The sequence below is a fragment of the Carcharodon carcharias genome, chromosome 21 (genome assembly GCF_017639515.1).
Source record: "Carcharodon carcharias isolate sCarCar2 chromosome 21, sCarCar2.pri, whole genome shotgun sequence".
In the NCBI taxonomy this organism is placed as follows: Eukaryota; Metazoa; Chordata; class Chondrichthyes; order Lamniformes; family Lamnidae; genus Carcharodon; species Carcharodon carcharias.
The window spans coordinates 70,843,059-70,869,919 of NC_054487.1; the positions used below are offsets into that span (position 1 = coordinate 70,843,059).

The window sequence follows — 26,861 nt, forward strand, 5'->3', positions numbered from 1 at the left end:
AAAGCCAGGAAGAATTTAATAACCTGCTACTTTGTCCTCCACCCCCTCTCTGGCCTCGGGGTCCAGCAATCTCACCACTCCGGCTTGGGAGGCAGTGGCAGTGGTGGTCAGTGCCAACGCTGCACAGAGGTTGGCTATCCAGTGCAGAAAGAGGATGAATGATCTCATCCGTGCTGCCAGGGTAAGGCAACCATCTCATCACTCTAAACTCACAAGCCCATCACACATTCACTGGCATTTCACTCACTGCCAGCTCAAGGGACTTAATCACTCACTGTCTCTCACACACCCTCACGTCTCCATCTGGTCTCATATCCTCTGGAGACTGCCTCCTCAGCCCTCACCATCTTGAGGCCACTTGCAAGATCAACATGTGCCCCCACACACACCCTGGGATACCCCCCTTCCCCAGTACAGCCCTCCCTCTGCAGCCTCTTCTCTTGCCTAAGGCTACTTCTCCCCCTTCCCCAAGTAAGTTGTTGAATCGACACCCCTCCTTACATGTAGCCTGGTAGGTAGAGACTTGTCCGTGAGCCCCCCTGAAAGTGATGCGGTGCTGTCTGTGAAGCCTGGTGCTGATGACTATGAGTGCTGCCCGAATCAAGGTCGGCAAACAAACCTCGAAGTCCCAAGCAAAGTGCAGCTTACCAGGTGCATGTCGCTTATGTACAGTTATGAAACATGTCAGCGCCTGGATGATCTAGCGTGTGGAGATGATTCCGGCGAACAGGGCTTATAATGAGATGCCAAAGTGTTGAAATTAGATTCCCAACGTGCGGTGGTGGGAAACGTGGCCCACCATTGACGCGTGGAGCGGACGTTCGCAAACTGGTTTCACAATGTCAAAAAAAACAATTTTTGGCCTTCTTGCCATATTGTCCGCTCACACCACTAAGCACGCCCGCTGCCAATGGGAGCACAAAAATACCACCCAAAGAAACATAGAAGCAGAAAATAGGAACATGAGTAGGTCATTCGGCTCTTAGAGCCTGCTCCACCATTTAATATGAGCATGGCTGATCCTCTATCTCGATGCCATACTCCTGCTCTCTCTCCCCATATCCCTTTGATGCCTTTAGAGTCTAGAAATCTATCTACTTTCTTCTTAAATATATTCAGTAACTTGGCCTCCAAAGCCTTTTGTGGTAGAGAATTCCACAGGTTCACCAACCTCTGAGTGAAGAAGTTTCTCCTCATCTCAGTTCTAAATGGCCTACTCTGTACCCTGAGATTGTGACCCCTTATTCTAGACCCCCCCCAGCCTGAGAAAATATCATCCTGCATCCAGTCTGTTCAGCCCTGTCAGAGTTTTATACATTTCAATGAGATCCCCTCTCATTCTTCTAAACTCCAGTGAGTACAGGCTTAGTCGACCTAATCTCTCCTTATATGACAATCCTGCCATCCCAGGCATGTTATTTTGTTTTGTTCTTGGGATGTGTGTGACACTGACAAGGCCACACTTGCTGTCCATTCCTTGTTTCCCAGAGAAGGCAGTGGTGAGGTCACCAAGAAATCCAATAGGGAATTAAGAAGGAACTTCTTTATCCAAAGAGTGGTAAAAATGTGGAACTCAGTACTGGAGGAAGATGGTGAAGTGAATAGTATAGATGCATTTAAGGGGAAGCTAGACAAGCATATAGGGAGAAAGGAATAGAAGGTTACAATGTTAGATTTAGATGAAGAAAGATGGGAGGTGGCTTGAGTGGAGTATAACCACCGGCATGGACTTGTTGGGCTGAATGGCTTGTTTCTGTGCTGTATACCCTATGTAACCCTATGTTATCCTATGAACTGCTGCAGTCCTTGTGTTGATGTTGGCCAGACAATGGCATCAGGTTGGGAATTACAGGATCCTGACTCAGTGATGCTGAAGGAATGGCAATAATGTATACCCAAGTCAGGACATAGTGTAACTTGTATGTGATGGTATTCCCACATGGTTCCCTATTTTGAGCTAAAGAAGTGAAGTGTTGAACTAACCTTGGTGGGTTGCTGCAGTGCAAGCTGTGGACCATTTGTACTTCAGTCATGATGCAATAGTGGTGGGGGGGGAGGATATTGAGCCTGATGGCAAAGACACAAATCAATGGAACTACTCTCTCCTGAATGCTGTTGAGCTTTGAGTATTATGACTGCACTCATCCAGGTGACTGATGATCATTTCATCACACTCCTGTGTTACTTTAGTCATTTCACCTCACGACCAAAATTAGGTGCATTCTTTAGTGAAATTATATTTATGTTGTACTCTAGTGCTACTGCAAAGGGACTATTTACAAGTACCTTGCATGATAAATTAGTTAAATACTGAAAATAAGACATGGTATCCTCATGTCATTGAAGCGGCTGTTTCTTTGACTGCCAGTGGCGGCAAAAAGAATATGGAGAGCACACGCGAAGAATGTGATATCTTTCCCAGAATTCCCAACTTCTGGAAGGAACCTCTTCCATCATTGTGTGGCAACATTGAACTCATGACTCTTCTGGCTGGTACTTCCGATCTGTTCTAAAAAGACATTATGTCCAACAAAGCAACAAAAGTAACTGTATTGTAAACGTGGAGCAGTTTTTCTTTCAGGCCTTAAAAGGTTTCATTTAATTTAAAAAAATGTTCTCCCAAGCTACAGCGGAACATTAGTTGGACTGATTGAGGTGGCAGGGTCATCTGAGCACTGTTACAGAATAGTGAAATAAATTCTGGCAAATCTGGATCTGTATATAAACGTGCACAAATAATTAAGCATTTGCACCAAAAGGATACCCAGTTTAAGGGTCTTTAGTTATCAGATTTAGACAACTGGGGCTCTTTACTCTGCTAAAGTTTATATTCCACGGGATTTGATTAAAATCTTTGCAATTATGAAGGGATTGGATAGGCTATTGAGGAGGACTGGGGGCATTATTACAATTTTGAAATATAGAGTTTGGTTCAATGCTGGGAAATACTGCTTTTTGCAGCGAATCACAGAGCTCGAGAATAGGTTGCCAGAATGTGCAGCGGATGTGGGATCCACTGTGGGCATTCACAGGGGAAAGATGAGTTCTTGGGAGTGGAAGACATCTCTAGCCATAGGAGGTAGATATTTGAATGGAAAGCAATGATATCCCTTGGAGCTTCCTTGATTGCTTTTGGCGTAGGGTTGCCAATCTTCCCAGATTGCCCTGGAGCCTCAGGAACTAAAGGCTCCCATGACACTGCTGTGATCAATGCTGGAAATTAACAAACCAATAATATCATGGGAGGAAGTGGGAGGTTTCGAGGCTGTCTACCCAGTGGAATCAGGCAGCAGTATTAGGATATATGCCTTACTCCCTGTTCCCAACATTATTGATAGTGGCCAGAATGCCTGCCTTTGTGAGGCGGTAGGCCTTTTTAGTATTATGAGGTACGCAGGACCCCAATTCCTATTTAGGACTCAATTGCATGGAGCGTGCTTTGTCCACACTCTGCACAGTTTCAGCTGGTGATACAACTGAGGGGGAGCCCTGAAGTGTGGATGTTCAGATGGGTTTGATATTTCACCATGTTGGGGTGGGATAGGCTGAATAGACACCAGTTGGTCTTTTGCAATCTTTCTTTTGTTTGTAGACACGTACAGTGGTTATTTTGCACACAGCAAGATTCCAAAACCAACAGTAAGATGAGTGAATAGTCATAATCTGTTTGCAGTTGAAGGAGTAATAATGTGACGTACCGGACTGGTACCTACGTGAAACAGAAAACTTTATTACAGAGAACTTTTCAGAAGCTACAAGCTTGAACCGGGTCCTCGACAAGAAAGCCATGCACCCACACCTGCCCCCACCCCCGCCCCCACCCCCACCGGATTACCTGCGTTTAGGGCTCATTGGTCGTAGTCTCCAAGAACGATCATGTGACCCCTGATAGGCAGTAGGAAAGACTATATCTTCAATTACTATAGTGACCAAGAAAATTTCCTGCTACTCTTGGAGTAACATCCGTCAGAAGATACAGAGTCAATCTTGGCTTAATTTCTTATTCAAAGTCTCACTTAAAACTACTGTGTACAAAAATTAGAATGAAGAAAAACCAAATAACACATTCATTTAAAAAATACTGCTGGACGATTGAAGTGTTTTTTTCACAATCATTTCTGAATAGGCAGAAAAATTGTCTTCACTGAATGTCATAATACAATGGAAGCAAAATGAAAAATATATAGAGGCACACCAAATGCATATCTCTACATGGATACGTGAAATGATTGAAGACCAACTGAGAATTTGAATGTCATAGTCTTGCACAACTGCTAGTGCTATCCTCCAAGGATTATAAGGTGTGAGCTATTGAGGAGATTGTATCATGTGAGCAGCAACCACAATAGCAGCAAATGCTTGACCCTGACCTCTGAACTCCACACGTCAATGTGCAGCACTGGATCAGTAATCCGCTTCATCATAACAAGTGGAGCTCTGAAGAAACTAATAATGAAGTGATTAATGGGAGGATACCAGCTGCAGAGGAGGGGGGGAGGGGAAGAGATGAGGAAACGGATAATTCCAGTGGGACAGTCGGAGGTTCTGCTAAGCCTCTGTAGGTCACTCTCGGGTCTTTGGATGTTTCTGGTGAAGTTCAGAAAGAGCACTTTATGAAATTGTGAAGTAGGTTTAACAGTTAAAGCAATTACTTTCAGGCTGCCATGTATCTGTCACAGACAGCTAATCTGTATAATACAAAGGGACCTTGCTCAGGTATTGGCTCTGCTACCAGCTGGCGCCCTCGAAGATGAATCTCCATCTGATGCCCTCCAGGAGTCATGCTGACAGCTCCTGGGGAGATAATAGATGTGGCAACAGCTCACATTCTCAGCAGGAAGATAAAGTTCATATTCAAAACACGCTGAAGGCACTGCGAATGGTTCATTAAAACTGCGACATAAATGAGCCACAGCTTAACTGTTTGCTTTGATTATAAACCTCTATGAGAATTATATTTGGCTCCTAGAAGCTGAATTAAGATTACTTAAGCAAAGATAGCTCTGTGTCTTTGCAACTTCAACATAACTATTCTAAAAATACCCACAGACATCGAGACTTCATCACTTAGTTGTATATGAAAATCCAGAATTGTGTGCAGCATTTACACGCAATCTCATAATGCAGTCAATCTATGGAATATATTCTAAGAATTAATATACATTATTGTTTAACAAACTTCCAATCAATTTTTTTACTTCAATTTGTTAAGCCTGATCGCCCAGCACGCATTTCTGAACAAAATGCCAAATGAATTCATAACTTTGTACATCAACCTATAAATGAATGCAAAGAATATATTAATTAATAGGGAATTAATTGATTATTGTGTAGAACCAGCTGTATCTCAACGTCGGGGCGATCATGTGCGTTCAATGGCAACGCACAGACAGAAAGAAAGCAGGCTCACGCCCGTCACTTTACATATGCTGAGATCCTGAAGGCCTGACAACTCCAACTGCAACATACAACTGAAAAATGGTCAAGGTTCAAAACGCTTATTGCACATAAAACCAGATTAGATCAATTGGCGCATTCAGCTGATCAATTTCTCAATATTTCCAGAAAATTTCGAGGGCAAACTCGCCAACAGTACAATATTCTTTTCCCAGTCACTATGACAGGAGAGTGAACAGGAATTTAACTGCCAGTGGGGTGCGGGTGGGTGGGTGGTGGTGGAGGTAAAGCTCTGAAAAATGTCAGCAGACCCAAAATGATCCTGCCTACATTTGAAAGGTTTGGGGGAAACCCCTACGATGTTGCTAGATCAGTTATTTAAATATTTAAATAGTCAATTAATTCAATCTTTAACCCTAAATTCTGACTCTAATAACTCGTGTTTACCGATCTGTGTGAACCAGGACCAACTGGGCGAGATCACAGAGGGTACTCATTGATCACTGGAACTGACAGCCTTGCTGAAAGTCTTCAAACAATGAAATTGCATAGCTGCTGGCCCGCCTACGTGAAAGGCTTGTGCACGCAGCGCTTGTTCTGAGATCCTGACTTCATTGATTCATGGGCGACTTAAAACCTTTTGGAAGTGATTTCACTTACCTTGCACTTCAATCACATCTGAGCTTCCCTGCTACCAGCCATCACTACAACATTGGAGCAACTTTAGCATCAATAGCGTGGGGCTCTCTGATGAGGTAACGACTGGGAGCCGCCACACCAGCGTTAGCAGCATCAGGAGCAGCAGCAACGCCAGCAGCAGCAGCTGCCTTCTCCACATTCATATGCCGCTCCACAAAGCAGAGGGAATGGACACCAGCTCCTGCTCAAAGGAGGCGATAGTCCCAACACGGTATCCAGACAAAGGATCAGCTTCTTTGATATGATGGATCAATAGTGCCTTAGGAGGCTCAAGTTTTGACAGCAGGTCATTGCTGTAATTTGCAGCTTCCTAGAACAAGACTTCCTTCCGAAAGGACCACGTGGGTACATATTTCCAATGACAGTCAAGCCACTACAACCAACCACAGCAACTCCTTCCAAGGATCTGCTGGTTCTTACACTCTGCTGCCCATAAGTGTATCTCCCAGGTGACTGATGCCATGTTTGCCAAGGCCATCACTTAGGTCCACTTTGACACTGATGAGGTCAGACAAAGGGGGCTCCCACATTTGTTGCAGTGGCTGGATTCCTACAGTCATTGACTGTATATGTGGTAATCAAGGCACCCTCATGTCAGCCTGGAATATTTATCAATCAGAAGGGATTCCACTCCCTCAAAGTTCAGCTTACATGTGACCCCAGAAGGCTTTATATATGTCTGTGCAAGATACCCTGGAATCTGCCATGATTCATTCATTCTGCACAGTGACATTTCTCACAGGTTTTCACACCTCCACAAACTGTGAAAAGGTGGTTCCTTGGAGAGAAGGGCTCCAGATTCCTGTGAGGAACCCTATCACTAGTGCAGCAGCCACATGAACGCAAGGGCGATCATTTAGCAAGCCATTGGGTCACTGGAGATGTGATTCAAGTATCTGGACAGATCTAGGGATGTCCTTCAGTATACCCCATCAAGGATCTGGAGAATGCTTGTGGTCTGCTGTGCCTTGCACAATGCCATGCAGTGGGGAGGAGTGGAGCTGCAAGAAGAGGAAGGTGCAAACCCATTGGCATCTTTGGAGGAGGAGAAGAAGCTGGATGTGGTCATGGTGCCTGCAGTCACTCACCTGGCTGCTAGAGAAGCTCATGACAGACTAATATAGTCATGCTTCAGATAACCTGAGTGTGTGAGGCCAATGGCAGTGCACTTATAAACCCTGTGACACCGCCTCTCAACACAAATCATTCTCACAGTCAAAAATCCAACCATCACATTCATACCATTTCCTCGACTTCCAATCTGGTCGTCCCATTCTCCTGAAGGCTACTGTCCATTTGGAATTCAGGATGCAACAAAGCAGTTGGTAGAAAAATGAAGATTTTAAATAAAGTACTTGATTCATTTAAATCTGAGCAGTGCTGTGCTGGAGAATGTTGGGGAACTCAGAGTGTGGCGACTGGCACCTGGAAGTGGTACACCATTCAACTTCCTGACCTAACAAGGCCATTAAACCTTTTGAGACACCAGATCTCTGCCTTTGGGACTACATTCCTGCGGCTGACAGCCTCCAAAATTCCATCGAAGCCTGTTTGGTCTGCTTGACTGGCCTTCTCCTTTTGTCCCTAGGAAACAGCAAGCTCCTTCTGGTCCTCACTACCTCCATCAGGACCTCCAGGCAAGAATCAGAGAACTGGGGAGGGGGTAGAGGGAGGGGGTTGTTGGGGGTGGGGGGGAAGCCTTCTGATGTCTTCCTGCTCTTCTTCTTCCTCCAGCTTTCAATAGCAATGTCAGATTCAGCCAATCTGACCCCTGCTGGTATCCCTTTAACTGGAAAGACTTCCATTGACAGATGTGGGTGTCTATCCAGACTGCACTCTGCAATAAGTGGGAAACCCAGTAGTGGAATGCTATTGCAGTATAGGGTCTGTTAAGACAAAGGGATTCCCAACCTGAATCCAGCCCTGGTCTGTGAGTGGGTCTCTTTCAATAAAATTCCACCCAGTGAGTGTTTCTGCTGTCAGCCTCATTGAAAAAAAGAAACACTTGCATTTATATAGCACTTTTCACAATCATTGGACGTCTGAAAGTACGTTACAGCCAATGAAGTACAATTGTTATTGCAGCCTTTGAATCTAGACTCGACTTACAGCTTTATATAGCTAATGGTGTCCAGGTTTTTCCTATACCCTGTGTATATATCTAATGCAGAATATGAAGTGACGCACTTGGCAGAAACAATATGAAAATACAGTATAATCTAACTGGTACTATTTGGAGTGGGGGATGTTGGTGCAAGAGTAGAGAGACTTGGGGGTCCATAATCACACATTCGAAGGTGACAGGGAGAGTTGTTGAGGCAGTTAATAAAGCATAAGATACAATATTTAACATACTGAAATGTCAAAAGTGCTTCATAGGGGTATTGTTGTTCAAAGTTTGACACCGAGTCGCACAAGGAGACATTAAGACAGATGAGATGGATTTTAAGGAACGCCTTAAAAGAGGCAGTGTGGTTTTTACTTGACTTTGTAACTAGGATCACTGAATACGAAAACAAGGAAATCACAGGCTAGGATTTCCTGACCGGAGAGTGGGTGGGTCGGGGGGGGGCGGGGGGGGGGGGGGCGGTGGGGTGGGGGGTGGTGTGTGGTGTGGGTGGGGGTGGTGGTGGCGATTGTGTGGGTTTGAGGTTTCATGTAGGTTTTTAAAAATTTAATAAAAGTGTAACTAAAAGTGATGGACACGTCCCAACTCGTGTGACAGTGTCACATGAGGGGACATGACAGGGAATTTTATTTTCTCTCTGTTTTTAACATTTTTTAATGTGGAGCAGCTCTTAGCCTCAGGGAGATGAGTACACTCTTTCATGAGCATGTGCGAAAGAGCACACTCTTGGCTGAGGGAATCCCCCCCCAGCCCGCACAGGGAGCGCTAATTGGCCCGCCCATGTAAAATGGCGGTGCATCCCCGATTGGGGGTGCCAATCGGAGACGCACCTCCCAGCGCCCGCTCCTGAATATTTCCCCCGACGGGGGGAAAATTCTGCCCATGAGTCTCTGGGCTGAATCGTCTCAGATTGGCACTAAGTGCTGTAGCGGGCAGGTAAAGCGCCATTTTACCCGCTGGCCGACGTGGCAGATTTTCATGCCCTATTGCCCCAAACCCGCACATTATTTATGCATTCTCGGGAAACACACCGTTTCTATGCTGGGCGGGCTCCGATTCACCCGCCCGCCATCACCTCCCCACTTTGTCACGCTGGGCGCCATATTTTAAGTCCAGCTGCACGCACACATCGCAGTTCCTCCAGCCCATGACTGCTGTAGTGAAGATGTCCACAAAAGGCAGAAAGACTACAGCCCAGGTTCAGTGATGCATCATTGAAATGCCTTTTGGATGCCGAAGAGGCCTGCCGCAATGTCCTCTCCCCCTGATTTGGCTGCGGGATGGGCAGCGGTGTTACCAACCAGGCTTGGGAGGTGGTGATCAGTGCCAGTGCCCTGCAAAAGAGGACAGCCACCCGGTGCCATTACTGGATGAATTGTCTCATCCGTTCCATCAGGGTAAGTTATTCTGCTCACCACTCTTAACTCACACACTCACAAACACATCACACATCCACAGGGATCTCACACCTCAAGGGTCAACACCACTAACTCTCATACACACCTTCATATCTCCATCAGGCTCATATCCTCTTGAGCTTGTGTCCTCATCCTGCCCATGGCGCTGTTCACCACAGAAACATTCCGCGCAGTGCCCTGTGTCCTGCTCACACTCTCCATCTGTTTTCATGCAGGAGAAGCCTGAGGCTTTTGACCCAAGGAGTTGGTAAATGCCCTGACGGTGGAATCTTATGGGCTGAACTGAACCAGAGCCCTGCAATTTTACCGGCCCTCGCATCTCTCATCCCGACTCCTGGAGGTCGATTAAAATGCAGCCACTATAATTCTGACTATTGAGAGAAGAACGAGGTCTAATTTTAAATAAGAACAGAAAATACTGGAATTAGCTGGCAGGTTTGGCAGTATCTGTGGAAAGAGAAAAGGAGTTAATGGGGAGAATTTTCTCCCCATCGGGCAGGCCAGTCAGGAGCAGGTGTGGGCTGGCGCAGAGCCAATTGGCGCCCGCGATCGGCTGCATGCCACCATTTTACGTGGGCGGGCCAATTAAGGCCCATCCAGCGTGATGCGCCCCTGGTAATGCTCAGTGCTACCTGTGCGGGCGGGGCCTGGAGGGAGAGTTGAGGCCTGCGCTCTTTTGGGCCTGCGCTCTTTCACGCATGCACGCGAAAGAGTACAGAAATCTCCCTGAGGCACGGAGACGTCCCTCATGTGATAGTGCGCAGGCCGCCTGGGCTCTTCGGCTGCCCGCCAACCTTAAGGTTGGACGGGCAGCCCTGTCCAATTGGTTAATTAGTTTATTAATGGCTTTAACAGGCCTTTGACAGTTCGGTGGGGATGCAGCCAACTTTGGTGTGTGCCCCCCGAACGAAAAAAATTGGAATGACGGGCAGTGATGTCGGGATGCACGCCCGGTGTTCCCGCGCGTCATTTTACACATCAGTGTGAGGGGCCCGCCCCCGCATGCTGAACAGAAAATTCTGGCCAGTGTTTCAGGTTCTGCTGAAAGGTGAGTGTGCAGCCCACCAGCTTCTTGGAGGTGGCCTCAGGGGCTGGAAAGCTCATATGGTTCTAGGAAGGATTGCAGACATTCCTCTGACGGGGTTATCTCTCCACCTTCAGGCCCCTCACAGTGCTGCGGCTTCATTAATTTCAGCTGATTAAATAGGCCTATGCAATTGCCTCCAAGTTTTAGGTGCTCCCAGGTCTCCCTCTTCTCCTGCAGCGCCCACCTTTCCTGGTGGGGTTGCCAGCCTGATCTCATTTGCTGTGGACCCTCTAATTGGGCTTCTGGCTTCCTTGGTCTGCCTGTCTTCCTTAAATGGATGGGGCTCCTTGAAAGCTGACATTGGGATCACCACCAAAATTCAGCTTATTTCTCTTTCCGCAGATGCTGCATGGCCCTCTTGAGTGTTTCTGGCGTTTTCAATCTTTATTTCAGATTTTCAGTATTGCAATATTTTGCTTCTGCTAAGGGTACATGATCAATACAAATTCATGATCAGCTTGAATTTAAAGCTACAATAATACAGCCATCAGATGCATCAGCATCTTCCATTTCCCCCTGTTGAATTTATGTTTCCATTAGTTTCAATTGGGCAAACGAGGGGTGATATCACTGAAGAAAGAAATCATAAACTGAGCATGTTTAAAATCACTGGATTTGATCTCAGTGCAAGATAAACCGTTAATGTTTTGACAACATTAATATTTATAAATTTATAACCACAAATCTATAAGTAATCTCCATAAATGATTTTGGAGTATTTCTTAAATTTAATTTACAATACACACAATCGTTTCTAAATTAATTAATTCTAAAATTGAGGATCTATAAACTGATTTGTAGATTCCTGGAAAGGGATATATGCATTGATTGCAAGCAGACAGTCATAGCTTGCTCTGCTTGTAAATGCTTAGCTAGCTCTGGACCCTGTAGTGTATCAATATAGCACTTGTATAATTCTGAATGCTTGTTTGATGGAGGATTTCTTTAGATGAAAATTACAATAACACCAGTAATTTTTCCTGAATATCCGATTTGCGATATGGTTATTGAAATAGATCTAATAGCCGCTAAGGAAGTAACTTTTACAATTGGAAACTGCAATATAAAAACCTCATCACTGTTTCTAGCCCTGAGCTTTCTCATCTACCATAACAATTGCTTTACAGGTCAGAAGCAAATACGATGTATTAAATCATTTGCATATTTATGTATTGGTGTGTAAATTGGGCATCATGTTTTGGGCTCATTTAAATATTGATTTGTAAATTATTTTGTTTCACTGCTGAAAATGTTATATAGAGATCTGAAATGCTGTATCTTCTCATTAATCAGAAGCATATTCTACTGTTCAGGCTTGATGCTACTCCAGTGAATGGAGATTCGTAGTTCTTGGCCTGACTTTTGAGTGCTACAACTGTCTGTGACTGAACCAAAATGCACACAATCTTGCTTTCATACTTGACCCTGAGATGAGCTTCAAACCAAGCATCTGCTCCATCACCAAGATCATCTACTTCTACCTCCACTCTCTCATCACACATGTACTCGCTGACCTGGCTCTCGAACCAGCAATACCTTGATTTTAAAGTTCTCATCCTTGTTTTAAATCTCTCCATGGCCATGCCCCTCTCTAATTCTGTAACCTCCTCCAACCTTACAACCCCCCAAGATCTCTGCGCTCGTCCATTCTGAGTTCCTGTGCATCCCTGGTTTTAATCGCTCCACTATTGTTGGTTGTATCTTCAGCTTTGTAGGCCCTAAGCTCTGGAATTCCCTCCCTAAACATCTCCAGCTCTCTAGCTCTCTCTCCTCCTTTAAGATATTCCATAAAACTTACCCCTTTGACCCATCTGTCCAAATAGTTCTTCTGGTGTCAAATTTTGTTTGATAATGTTTCTGTGATGGATCCTCTTGGGATGTTTTACTATGCTAAAGACAGTAGATAAATACAATTTGTTTTTGCATGTCACTCTGGTGTTTTCTTTAGGGGTGGGGAGAAGCCGATATGATTATTACCTGTTTGCTTTAAGACCTTTTTTACTCTAGCAATAAAACAGGCAAACATCATTGACTGGCTGGAGAAATCTCTACTTTCCAGAGAATTGAGTCTTCCTAACTAAAGTTACACCGAACACAACAATGATGAGAACTTACTCCTCACTGGATTCCAATTTCCAATTTCTGCCCACCAAACCCGAGCCCAAACAAACAACAATTAAGACAGATGATCAAAAACTTGAACAAAGGGATAGGTTTTAGGGGGTGCTGTGAATGAGGGTGGAGAGATTTAGGAAGGGCATTCCAGAATTTAGGGACTCGGCAGCTGAAAGCATGGTCACAAGTGATGGAACCATTAAATAGTAGGATACAAGATACCAACATTGAAAACATGCTGAAGTCCTGAGGGTTTGGAGGGCCAGAAGAGGTTAAAGGTGGAGAGGGGCCACGGAGGGATTTTAAAACCAGCATAAGAATTTTAAAATTGAGGCATCACTGGACATGGGCTTGGAGCCAATATAGGTCAGGGATTATGGGGTGGTGTGTGAATGGAATACAGTTTCAGTTTCTAGAATGCTTGCAGTCAATATTATGGCTTGGATCTCTAACCTTGGTGGAATAAGATTCCTTCTGTGTGAGGCACAATATTGACACACCTTTTATTTAAAACTAGTGAAATTGAAAAAGAAAGGGCTCATCAAATGCAGAACCAACTACCCACAGTATACTGGCATCAACTTGGAAGGTGTGCTGCCACTGCTCAGTGGTCATTTGAAAATTTACAATTGTAACGTTGTCATAGCCACAGGTATTAATTTGGCCATTTATGTTTATTTTACAGGTATCATGAGTGCATACCTGTTATGATACAGCCTGGTGAAAATCATAGCATGCCTCACATTGGACACCCAGACCAACCATGTTAGATCTAACTTTCTCACCCAACATGTCTTTTTACTTGCTTTCATTTCAGCACACAATCAGATTCCGAGTGAGTTTATTTCTCCGTTCTATATGCTTCATGCATCCTGATCACCATGTCCCATGGCAATATATTACAGCAGTCAGTGCCATCTAAGTTTGACTCTTGAAAGCCCTAAAGCTGTCCAATGTGTCAGCTGTGACTTAGTTGATAGCACTCTAGCCTCTGAGTCAGAGATTGAGTGTTCAAGCTACCCTTAGGACTGAGCACAAAAATCAAGGCTGACTTTCCAGTGAAGTTACTGAGGGAGAGCTGCACTATGGAGGTGCCAGCTTTCAGATGAGACATTAAGTCATCTGCCCTCTCAGGTGGGTGATCCCATTACATTGCTTCAAAGAAGAGCAGCGGAGTTAATCCCAGTGTCCTGGACAATATCTATCCCTCAATCAACATAATGAAAACAGATTACCTGGTCATTTACATTGCTGTTTGTTGTGTGCACATGGCCTGCTGCAATGCCTACAGAGCAACTGTGACCATGTTTCATTGGTTGTGCTGCTTATTGAGATGTTCAGTGGTTGTGTAAATGCAAGTCTTTTTTTTGCTGTTTCTGAAGTAAAGGAACATCAAGTCATTAATGCGGTAGCCCAATCACTGGATAATGACATTACAACAGCCTTGGCTGAGGAAGGGGTACACCAGAATGATACCAAGGCTTAAGTTATGTGGACAAGTTGAATAAACTTTGCTTGCATCCCTTTGAGTTTAAAGGGCTGACAGATGAACCAGTTGAGGTGTTTAAAATGATAATAGGATACAGTATGTACAGCAAAACTATTTCTTCTAGTGAGGGGATCCAGAGCAGGAGAGTATAATCTTAAATTTAAACCCAGTCCATTTAGGGATGAAATCAGGAAGCACATTTTCATAGAGGACATCTGGAACTTATCCCCCCAAAAGTTGTGGATCCTGGGTCACTTAGAATTTTTAAATACAGGGATTGGCAGATTTTTGTTTGGTAAAGATAAGAAGTATATGGAGAAAAGGCAGGTAAATGGAGTTGAGGTACAAATTAGCCATGATCCAATTGAATGGCGGAACAGGCTTGAGAAGGTTAGTGGCCGAATCCCGTCCTTTGTGATGCTGATGGCTGAATTCAAGTGAAACCTCAGCCGCCTAAAGACCAGGAAACCATCACCGCTGGAAAAGTGTATGTGGTTAATATTACAAGGACTTTTGAAAGCCAAATCATTCCTTGAGATCAGTGAAGATTAATGATGCTCTATACTTTATGGTTCCATTTTGTATCAAAAATGAAATGTTCTGTGGAGAGAACAAGATTCTTCATAGTAGGTTAACTTCTGCCAGTCTTTATCTAATAACTTTTTATAATACACATCAACAGCAAACCACATTTTTTTTTCTCCATGTTTGGCGCTCTTTGTTTGGGTACTGTTGCCATGCCAGTATGCCCGGTTTATAACCACATCACCACAAATGTCCCTTAGCTAACTCATAACTTGACAAATGGTTTAAAAAGGCTGGGAAGATAAATCACTGTTCTCAGAAACCTACCATATCCAGTGTACTGGATGACACTAAGACAATGGGCGGAATCGCCCCTGTTTTGTACAAAGTGTAGTAGTGGTCGGGAAAAAGGACATTTTAGTCGCCGGCCACAATTTCATGCCGTATCGTCCCATTCCCGGCGAGTCCCACCTCATTAATAATGCATTCCGGGGAAAAACGCCGGATTACTGGCGGGATGGCCTCTGATTTGCCGGCCCTGGCGTTGCCTCAGCTCTTAAATAATCCAGATGCCATATTTAAAAGTTGTCCCTGCAGAGAACTAGCTCTCTCTAAGGTATCAGAAGCTGCTGCAAAGTCATGGCTGCCAAAGGGAGGAAACATGCTGCCCCAAAATTTAGCAACGCCTCCCTTGGGTGCTTTCTGGACGCAGTGGTGGCCCTCCGAGAAGTCCTCTACCCCCACTCTGGGCAAAGACCAGCATGGGAGGCAGTGGCAGCAGTGATCAGTGCCAACATACTCACAAATCCACCACAAATACACAGGGATCTCACTCACCGCCAGTACAAGGGACTTTAACATTCACTGTCTCACGCACACCTTCATCTGCTGTACAGATCGTGTCTTCATCCTGTCCATGGCACCATTCACCATCCACACATGCCAGGCATCCTTATCATCAGCTTAGCAGGCTGGCTGGCATCCTGCTACACTCTCTCCATGTGTATTCATGCAGGGCAAGCTGGCATACAACAAATGGGAGTAGTCGCAGGCTGGTGGAGAAATGCGCGACATCAAGGTCCTCACAGAGTTTGAAAATAAAGTCATCCAGCTGGATGGCGATGATGCTCCTGTGCTGACAGTGAGGTCGGTGGTGCACAACCAAGTGAAGATCCACCAGTACAATATCCATCAGACAACCATGCTGTGGGTGAGTTCCCCTGTTCCGCAGACCCCTGCCATGCACCAATTATCTCTCCTTGCTTTCGCAGGCACATCTGGGAAGCAGTTGAGGGGGTCTATGAGCCAGGTCCTCGACTCAAGCCCTGAAGACACCTCGGAAGATGAATCTGATGACATCCAAATTGAAGACCCGTCACAGCGCTCACCCATGCCCTCCACCAGCGCGGAGACACACACCTTGGTGGGACCTAGAGTAGCCTCGGGATCACAGTCTGGTGAGCACATCGCACTGCCTGATCCACAGCAAGTGGCGGCAGGGACTTCCCAGGTTTCCAGCACTCAGAGGACTGCTAGAGGCCAGGAATTTTCTGAGCCTGAGTCAGATGAGGGGCTTCTGGACTTGGTCATGCCTAAATTGCTGGATCTGCAAAGGCAAGTTCGGGAACATCGGGAAGGGATGTCCACTGCACTCCTCAGATTGCAAGGCATGATGGAAGAGTCTGTCTTCAGTTGGAGTGATAGCTCCGGCATGCCTACGCATCGAGGTCAACTCTGGTAGGATGGTGGCTGCCATGAAGACCTTGGTACTCCAGGACATCGCTCCTGCACTGCTGCGCTGGCTGAACTCCATTGCTGACGCCATAGTTGGCCTTCAATAATGTCAACATGAGAGGGGTGCGGGGAGCCTGATCTCATTCCAGCTTCCTCTTCTGCACAAGGAGCTAGTCAGGGGCCTAAGGGCAGCCATAGGGAGGAGGATCAGTTAATGCACACCCCGAGGCCATCCAGCCCATCTGAATGCTTTCTTCCTGTGACCCCAGCAGCTCCAGCTCCACAGGCCAAGTAAGGTAGCACTGCCACACAGCATGGCCCTGAAAGCAGGCTGGGGGCCTCCAGGTCTCAACCCTCCAGAGGGCACCCATCAAGGTCATCACAGATTGGGCGTAGCAGACAGCAGGCTGCCTCCACCTCCACTGTGGATGTCGGGGGAGGACCAAGACTTAGCGGCAGGGTTAGGAAGGTTAAGGAGATGTAGTTACACAGCCTGGGCATGGGTGTTGATCACTTGCACTTAATGTTCACTTTTGTAAATAAACTCCCAAGAATGTCTCCTTGTCTATGGCTTCTTGTTCTGATGAGCAGTGTTCGTGTTATTCAGATGTGAAACCTTGGTTCCTGCACAAGATAAAGCAGGTGTCTCAGTCCAGGGCCTCTTCCCGGTGCAGTGTGTAACCTTCAGAGCAAAGTGATGGTCTGGCTTCACACTCCCTGGACACATCTGTGATGCCTGCACCTCGATGGTGCTTGTTATCACTGCCAGAATGTTGTGGGTGTCACAGAGTTCCATCATTCTCTCTGTGTGCTCTCAGCAACTTTGAGGGGGTGCTGTGTCCCCATCTCTTCAGCATCTGTGACTGGTGACGCTGTGCTCCTTAAAGGGACAGGTGCTGAAGGCTGACCAAGGATCAGGTGCATTTAAAGTTTCACAGCTGCATCTCCCTGATCACAGAGCACAAGTAAGCTGCCCTCAGCCAGACATTCACAGAGGCTATGTGAAGATCTATGGAGTGTCCTCACTGCATGTCGTCATGATCCTCTAGTAATATAGCGATTATTAGGGCCTCCACTGCATCTCCATGACATGAGCCTGAGCACTGAGGGTATGTGTGCTGCTATCAGCCACACAGGATTCAGAAGTTCACAGATGCAAAGTGAGGATGTTAGGACTGTCCTCACTGCATCTCGTCATCATCATCCATGAATCTTGCGTCTATGAGGGCCTCCCGAACGTGCCTCTCTCGTCTGGACAGTTCGATGGCGTTATCACTGACATCCTTGCCTATGAGGACCTCATCTTCGTCATCCCCTTTAGCATCCTTCTTGTTGGAGGACACATGCAGCTCCTCCATCTCCTCCTCAGCCAGGTCCTACCCCCTTTGCAGTGCCAGATGTGGTGCACGCAGCAAGCGATGACAATGCGCGACACCATTGGGGGACGGTATTTCAGTGCTCCACTGGACCTGTCGAGGCACCGGAACTTCATTTTCAAGATGGCTATTGTTTGGTCCACCAAAGTCCGAGTCACACCATTAGCCTTCTTAAACCATCTCTCTGCTGCAGTCACTCTGCTTCATCAGCCACGTCCTCTGTGAGTAGCCCTTGTCCCAGAGGAGCCAACCCTGTAGCCTCTCTGGACCCTGGAAAATGTCAGGGATCTGAGACCTACTAAGGATGTAGAAGTCATGGACACTCCCTGGGAATTGTACGCAGATCTGTTGGCTGTGTTTGTGGTGGTCGCACACTAGTTGAACATTCAGCGAGTGCTGAAATGCCCTTGCATTTTAAGTAGTTGACTGCTTGTTGCCACGGAGATCTAAGCGCCACGTGAGTGCAGTGGATGGCGCCCTGCATCTGCGGAAAACCTGAGATCTGTGCAAACCCCAGCGCTCCTGCTTCCTAGATTTCCTGATGCCGGGCGAAATGCCTAAAGTTGCGTGCCTTTGCAAAGAAGGTGTCCATGACCTCCTGGATACGCTTGTGTATGGAGGCTTGCGAGATCCCACACAGGTCACCTCTGGAGCCCTGGAATGAGCCACTGGCATAAAAATTGAGTGCCACAGTCACTTTCATGGCCACTGGCAGTGTATGCCCTCCATGTCCCCATGGTGTCAAATTCTGCAGCAGGTGGCATATGTAACCAACCAATTCCCTAGACATGCGCAGCCTTCAGCGACATTGGTTCTCGGTCACCTGCAAGAATGACAAGCACCATCTATAGTCCCTGGGTCTAGCGAGGTGCCTATGAGTGACGGCTCACTTTGGATCTTCAGCTGCGTGCATATCAGGCCCCTTCATCTTGTGGGTGGTGCTCCTCCTTTTGCTGTGTCAGGTGCCTCTGCCGCTCTCTTCTTCTTCTCTGCTCCCTGTAAGCCATGAGGTAGACCGCTGAATCACCAGCTCCATGATCCTGATATTCTCCTCCTGCAGGATCAAAGAGAGAGACATGTGGGTTAGCATGGGTGTACTAAGAACCTCTCTTGGTTAAGTCCCTTCACACATGTAGGAGAGTGCAGGCCACCACAAGATGGCCAGTGTGTAGTGCACTCATTGGCTGCCTGAAACCCAACCCACCTATGCCCTACTGCACTTGACTGGTCCAAATCTTAATAAAGACATTGCAAGAGTCTGTGAGCACCTCCGCCAGTGACTGCACCATGGCCGCCTTTCACAAGGGGATTCTACAACTTACCAGGTTGGCTAATTGTTCTGCTGCCCCCTAAAATGCACATTAATTTGCAGTCTGCTCCTGAGGGGCGAAAGATTCTGGAGCATTTGGTGGCACTTTCATGCTTTTGCGTTGCTTGAGTGGGCAGAAAAGCTTCAGAGGCCCAACTCCAAGCGTATCAATGGAGCTACAGCTGAACAGTCTTAGCTGTGGAAGAATGCTCACTGTTGCCAAGCTTTTCCACCTCCCTCACCCCACTCTCCCCCCACCCTCCTGGCATGTCTTGAGTATTTCCTTCAGGCTGTCTATGCTGCCTTCCCCGCCCCCCCAAAGCCCCTCCCCTGGCCTGACCCGCACAGGAGCCCTTGCCCTGACACCCCACTGAAAGCCAGCTAAGAGAAAGCAGCTTGCCTGTGCCCACCGAGATTGCGCAACTCCGCTTCCTTGATGTACTACGGGCAACGCACGTGAATGCCACGCAAAGTTGTGTGCGCTCACCACCCGGTTCCCCTCGAGGTTCATGTTGTCAGGGGCGGGTCTTTTAAAGGCAGTCGTGAAGCACGGCGTTCTGAAGTTACGCCGACATGGGCGGTAAATTTGACGTGGGGGCATGATTCCGGCGAGCAGGGCTCATAATTAGATGCAAATGTATTAAAATGACATTCCCGACGTGCGGCAGTGGGAAACCCAGCCGGCCATTGACTATCGTAAACTGGTTTCATGGCAGCGTAAACCGATTTTTGGCCTACTCGTCATGTTGTCCCCCGCGTCCACCTTGACACCCAACGCCAACGGGGCCGGAAAATTCCGGCCGATATTTAACCTATCCGGTATTTAAACTCAACCTGCCTATCCAAACATCCTCCACTAGGTTCCAGCTTTAAACCACGGATGTCATACAAAACGTTAGCATGCAGGTACAGCAGGTATTTAGAAGGGCAAATGAAATGTTGGACTCCCTTGCAAGGAGGCAGGAGTACCAAAGCGGGATGTCCTGCTAAGGCTCTTTTGGTGAGACTGCAACAAGAGTACTGCGTACATTCTGGTCTCCTTATTTAAGGAGGGATATACTTGCATTGGAAACAGTTCAGAGAACGTTCATTAGAATGATTCTTGGAATGAAAGGGGTTGTCTTTGGAGGAAAGATAGGGACCACTGGAGTTTAGAAGAGGTGATCTTATTGAAACACATAAAATTCTGGGGCGGCTTGACAGGGTTGGTCCTGGGAGGATGTCCCCCCTTGTGGGGAATCTAGAACTAGGGGACACAGTTTAAGGATAAGGGGTCTCCCATTTAAGACGGAAATGAAGAGGAATTTCTTCTCTCAGAGGGTTGTTAGACTAGGAATTCTCTTCCACAGGGAGAGTGGAGGTGGGGTTATTGAGTATATTCAAGTCTGAGTTAGACAGATTTTTGATCCGCAAGGGAGTTAAGGGTTAAGGGGGACAAGAAAGAAATTGGAGTTGAGGCCAAAATCAAATCAGCCGTGGTCTCATTGAATGGCAGAGCAGCTCGATGGGCTGATTGGCCTGCTCCAACTGTTATTTCTTTTGCGATAGCAGAAGAATTGATCTGTATTTTAACCCTCAGAGAGTTATGATCGCATTGATGGATTGTGATCAGAGGATTTTTAAGTTCTTTGAAGAATTTTGTGACGATGGCTAACAATTCTACAACACAATACCCAGAATTGGAAATGTTCTTGGTTATTTCAAATATGGTTGCTTGTGCAAACTGGTCTCCTCTGCCTCATCTTGGCATAACACTGCATGTGTCTTATTAACTTGTGGACTGTGATTTTAACATATAGAACTTGATTAAAAATCTGGCAAGAAGCTACAAAGCAATCCTGTAATACCCTGCTATCTTTTGAACAACGGCGTCTTACCTCACTTTGCAGCTGGAGTTCCAGGGCAGAGTTTTATGTGGCCCCGGTGGGCATGTTTTCTGCCGGGGGCGTGTAAAATGTGGTGGGTGCCCATCCCACCGCCTTCCTGTCTACCCCAGAGCTCAACCCCATAATACGGGGTGGGGGAGGGGGGGGGTTGGGCGGGCAGGAGCTGAAATTGACAGCCCGCCCGCCATATTCAAATGAACAATTGAGGACTAACTAGGCTTGTTATCAAACTGACCCTGATAATACGCTGCCCACGCCATAAAATGTTTGCCGTGGGCAGCAGAGCGGGAATGCTAAACCCGATTTTTTTGAACTTAAGTGTTTAAAGGGTGGGAAGGAATGGGGGGTGTTGCTCTTTTGGGGCTGCCCTTTGCTGATCATGGGACGGCTCCCCTTAGGTTGAACCCACCCCTTCCTTCCTACCCGGCCCGTCCCATAAACCAAACCCCCTCCTGCGCTCTACGCTGCCCTCACCTTCTTAAACCTTCCTGGCCCAAGACCCCGGACTTACTTGCTCTGGGGATCCAAGGCCTTAGGGTCCTCTCTTCTCCAGCAGTCCCAGCAGCAGCCACTGGCCCCTTCCTTTTGCTGCCAGGATTAATGGAGCTGCTGGCCAATCGGATTGACTGGCAGCTCCAGAGGGTGGGACTTCCTCCCCAATGAGGGGCAGAAGTCCCACTCAGTCCTTGTTAATCAGCTCCGCAGTGCTTTATGGCTGTGGGTTGGGTTGGCATAGAGTAGGTCAGCTCCGTGCCGACACGGTTTCTCTACTCTTACCATTTGCCCAAAATGCAATAAGTTTCCCCCTCTACTCACGAGTTTCAAAGTCATTTTTTGCTTCATGTTACTTACCTACATCTCAGTAACTTTTTATCGCCTTACAGTTACACTAATTTAATGGGCTTTCACTTGGTGCAGTATTTTTTTTAATGTAGGTGTTAACTTGTTATAGCAAACAAAGGGTTTTAGTATGAGCACCTTAAGCATTTGTACAGGAAAATACTGGCTGAAAAATATGCCCCAGTGATTGTTTTGCATCAGATGATTTCTTTTCTATATCACTGCCATAGTACTCGTATTATTTTGCATGACCCTTTCAACCTTGTAAAACACACACTTAGATTAGCTTTTATAAATATATTTGGTTTAGTTGACAGGGCAGGCATGGTTTTTTTTCCTGGTAATCTAGTTTCCAGGAATATCTAATTTTTGCCAGTTTATTGCAGACCGAGATTCTGTCCTCTTGCAGCTATGGCAGACTGATTTGTTGGAAAGTGGAATATACATTTTACAACAAGTGCATTCCTATTATACACCAGCAGGTTGAGTTTTTAGATCCAACAGCAAATTGTCTGAATGTTCTAACTCCCAACCCTGAATCCAAATTTGCTATCTGAAGAACTAAATGGTATTTAGCAACGGTACATGCATACAGTCACATCTTGGGATAATCAGTTCCTTTGTATTAAAACTAAACTTGTTATTCAATGAATCCCTGGTTTAAAAGAATGAGTAATAATGCTTTCTGATTTGATGTGGGATTGATTATACATGATATGCATCAGAACCTTCAAGTTAGGGAATACTTTTAACATTGTGATTTTTTTTCTTGTCAATTAATTAACCAATGCCACTGCATTTAGAAATATGTCTTTATGTTTTGCAGTTCAAGCACATCTTCCAGGCTGCAATTTTAGATGTGCATCTGGGTCACAAGAATTATTGATCATAATTACATGGAAAGAACAACTCCCCTCGGATCATTTTCGTGGGCTAGATCGAGTCCAAGTCACTGCACTTCTGAGTTAATGCAGATATAAATCCCCATTCTCATCAAGATGATTATTTTAGGGTAGTGGAAGAAATCCGTCATTGTACATCTCACAATTCCATTAATGAATCACGCATCAGAAATTTAACAATGAATAGGTATTGATATTTTATGATTTACAGGACATCCCTTACTCAGTTGTTTAATAACGCAATCTATGGCATCTGTAGTGATATAAAAGTGACACCTAAAGCAGAAGCTTTCACATCTAGATATTACTTAGCATGCACAAGCAGATCAGCCCATTCTCATCTTCACTTTTAATATTTAAACACATTTATTAATTTCATCCTGGAACACCAAGATAACAGCTGGTGCAAGAAAAGAAAGAAAGAAAAGCTTTAAAATAATTCCTTTTGAGAACACTAAGCTCCCTCAGGCAGCATTAACTGAAAACATTGTAGGTTTCATTCAAGCCAAGCTTAATTATCCCAAATTATTCAAGGTGTTTCTTGGTTCATGCAGCCATAAGAATTATTTTATTGCTTGTTCTAGAGACTGTAACCAGGATATTTGCATAACAAATGTTATCATATCATTTTTGATCAGTGCATTTCATTTGCTCTCATAGCATTTGCTGTGCAATTAGTGAGAGTTAGTATCTCTTCATTTAAATACATTAAATACATAGGAAATGGTACATTTACTTATTTCACTCTCCTTGAACTCAAATGAGGTACAGAAAGATCACAATTGAGAAATCAGCTCCCTTAATAGGCATTTAGCAAGATCAACAGTGCACTCAATACATCCGTCCAGCTGCAGAGTGCACATAAGCATATGGAAGACATAGAAAGGATTGCTCTCTTGATGGTCCTTGGACTATCCTGAGTGGTGTGAGGGAATGAGGAAATGTCTTCTATGGGTTCTACTGATGACTGACCAGAGCATCCTACAGACATTAGGGGCAATCCCACATGAGGCTTTCAACAAACATCTGCACTTAGAAAATCTGTGGAAGGCGTCCAACTTAAAAAAAAGTGCCAAGATAAGCAATGAGGTCAATGTCGTTTGTCCCTTTCAATTATATTGATTATAAATTACTTTACTTCGCTATATTATGACTGCCACTTGTCTAATTTTGGTAGAAATGGCTATTCAAGGTTACAGCTGCCTGAAAGTTTTAGTAAAGTGCATTGTTGACCTGCATTTAGCTTGCAACTTACTATAACATTAGCAGGAAAGGTGGATAATGAGTATTCTTTAGAAGGATTACAACAGGCTCGAACAGTCTAACAGGCACATTAGCAGCAGAGGAACATTGTTCTGAAATCTTATATAGAGATGGAAATAGTTATACAGAAGTATAATGCTATTTCTTCATATTCCCAGCCTATCTAAATAAATAATATATTCACTTAGACACAGTCTATGACACATCAATCAAATTACCCCAAAGTCTACAGTTTTCTTGAGTAAAATGACACTGTCAGCTTATTATGATAACTAAAGTTTTTTAAACTCAGTATTAATCGAGTGACCCTTCTGTGATTTTGCTAAGCAAGGGGATCAGTGCTGGACATGAGACTTAATCAAGTTCTTATACAAGGGCACTATGGTACTTTATGTTTTATATTCGATCATGCTAGCTTTTTTTTATTCATGGGATGTGGGCATCACAGGCTAGGCCAGCATTTATTGCCCATCCCTAATTGCCCTCATTCAGTGAACCTGGAGTCACATGTAAACCGTACCAAGGAAGTGACGAAGGTTTCCTTCGTGAGCCAGGTGGGTGGTGGTCTTTATTAGACTTTTAATTCCAGATTCAAATTTCATCATCAGCCATGTTGGGATTCAAACCCAGGTCCCCAGAGCTTTACCCTGGGTCTCTAGAATACTAGTCCAGTGACAACACTACAATGCCACCGCTTCCATTACACATTTTACAGGTACTCTGACAATTCTCTTAGGTTAATACTTCAATTAGCTATCAGATCTGTGTAAAATTCTGAAATGTTTTTGGGAAGTCTAAGGATCTGCTATGGTATATTTCTGTTTCTGAATTTGCTTCATTGCGAACCATTTACGTATGGGATCACAGAAACATCATAAACCCATGGTCCAAATAGGAAACACAAATCTAATAGGTGCGAACCTTGGATTCTACCATTCCCTTTAAACAATTGTGGATTCTTTGTGAGCACATCTTGGAAAACAGTCCTGCATTTTCTACTGCATTAATTGTGAAGAACTTTGGGATATGCTGAGTTTGCGGAGTGTAGTATATAAATGCTGTTTTGTTCATTCTTTGTTTACTTGCATATTTTTACTGGTGGCTACACACCATATGAATTGCCAGGGATTAGTAATCTTTTTGTTTGTCCTGCAATAAGACTGGGTGTTGAATGATTGTCTTCAAAAATGGAATTAAAAACTTCATTAAGTAATTAATAAAGATGTTGAACATATAAAAGATTCCTTATCAGCTGACTTGAATTGTAAATAATTAAACTGAAAAGCCACACCTCCAAATAATCTAATGATTGAAAGAGATTCACATGTTCTGCCAACCATGTGATAATCCAGTGTTCTATGGAGGGGACAACACTATGGTAAATATTTTAATGTAACTCTTATAATACTAAATATCTGTATTTTTTCTACAGTCCCTACTTCATTAACAATTACATGGGCATGAGAAACGAAACCTTCATGAAGTTAGCAGCAGTTGGAACCTGGTTGGGGGATTTTGTCACTGCCTGGATGGTGAGAATAACCTTTCTTAATGAGAGACTCATTTATTTTCTGACTGATGATGTTTAATTGGAGATATAAAACTATGTGAATTTAATTCAACTCCTAGGTTGTGGCATTCTTCTTACAATAGGCAGATATATTCAAAAGAGGTATGACTAGGATTCACGCAACTGATCAACTTTCTGGGATTCAATGCCTTAAGATAAAATATTGGAATACTGAGCACTCAGTTCAGTTGCTGGATATGTGACTGATGCTTTATTGTACATGTGAATTGAGACTGAACAACAAAACTCATGCTTGCAAAAATGTGAATGTGCATAATATACCTTATCTATCCTGTGAAGAAAGCAGGCTAAAATGGGTTCATGACTGCATATAAATGCTGCTAAGTGTAAAGCCTTATCTGCACACTTCATATTGTAAAATTCAGAGTATAAGTGAATACATTACCATTGATGGTAATGGTTTCTGTATTATTACCATTGCTGAAATAAGTGATTTTTCCTCAACACTTTTGCCTTTAGTTCATGACAGAAGGTAGTATCCTGAAATATTTTGCATCTTCTGTGATCAAAAATCTTCACCTTGTGCATTCCATGGGTGGAATTTAATCCAGAGTGTCACAGCAGGAAACTTGGCAGCTGGGCCCACTAAACTGCATAGGTGGCCATGCATCAGTCTGCCAGTGGTGGGAAAACCTCCTGCAATTAAGTTGGAGGTAGAAAGGAGCTCGACTCACCTGCTAGTGGTGGGATGTCAATTATCTTCATTAATGAGCCCCTTGTCACCAATTATCCCTGAGTCCACCGGAATTAATGATGTCTCAGTGATTAAATCAGAGTCCTGTTGAGTTTCCCTGCAGCCTTGTGGCGAGAAGGGGGGGGTGGATGGGTCCATTGGTCACAGGTGCTCAGTACCCAATTGAGGTGTATTAAAGGCTTTGGGTGCTTTTGATAGAAGAGAGCTGGAAATCAGGTTTTTGCAACTAGTGAATGTTTATTGACTATTTATACCATATACAGAGGCAGACTTCAGCAGGACTCCATTAGAACCTTCTTCCCTCAGGTTCCAGTTACATGTGATCTAATATCACTGATGATGCAATCTAGCTATTAGCATAATAGCTAGTAACCATTTATACTGCACCTCCTCCCAAGTCTTCTGTTC

General features: G+C 44.9%; 1 protein-coding gene across 4 annotated transcripts in view; it reads left to right on the forward strand.

The window, feature by feature from the left end:
• tmem117 (transmembrane protein 117) overlaps positions 1-26,861 on the forward strand; it is a 398,678-nt gene that overhangs the window by 149,042 nt on the left and 222,775 nt on the right. For all 4 annotated transcript variants that reach the window (XM_041216475.1, XM_041216476.1, XM_041216479.1 and 1 more), the window contains exon 4: positions 25,601-25,700. In XM_041216475.1, the coding sequence (XP_041072409.1) occupies positions 25,601-25,700 (100 nt within the window). The remainder of the gene's footprint in view (positions 1-25,600; positions 25,701-26,861) is intronic.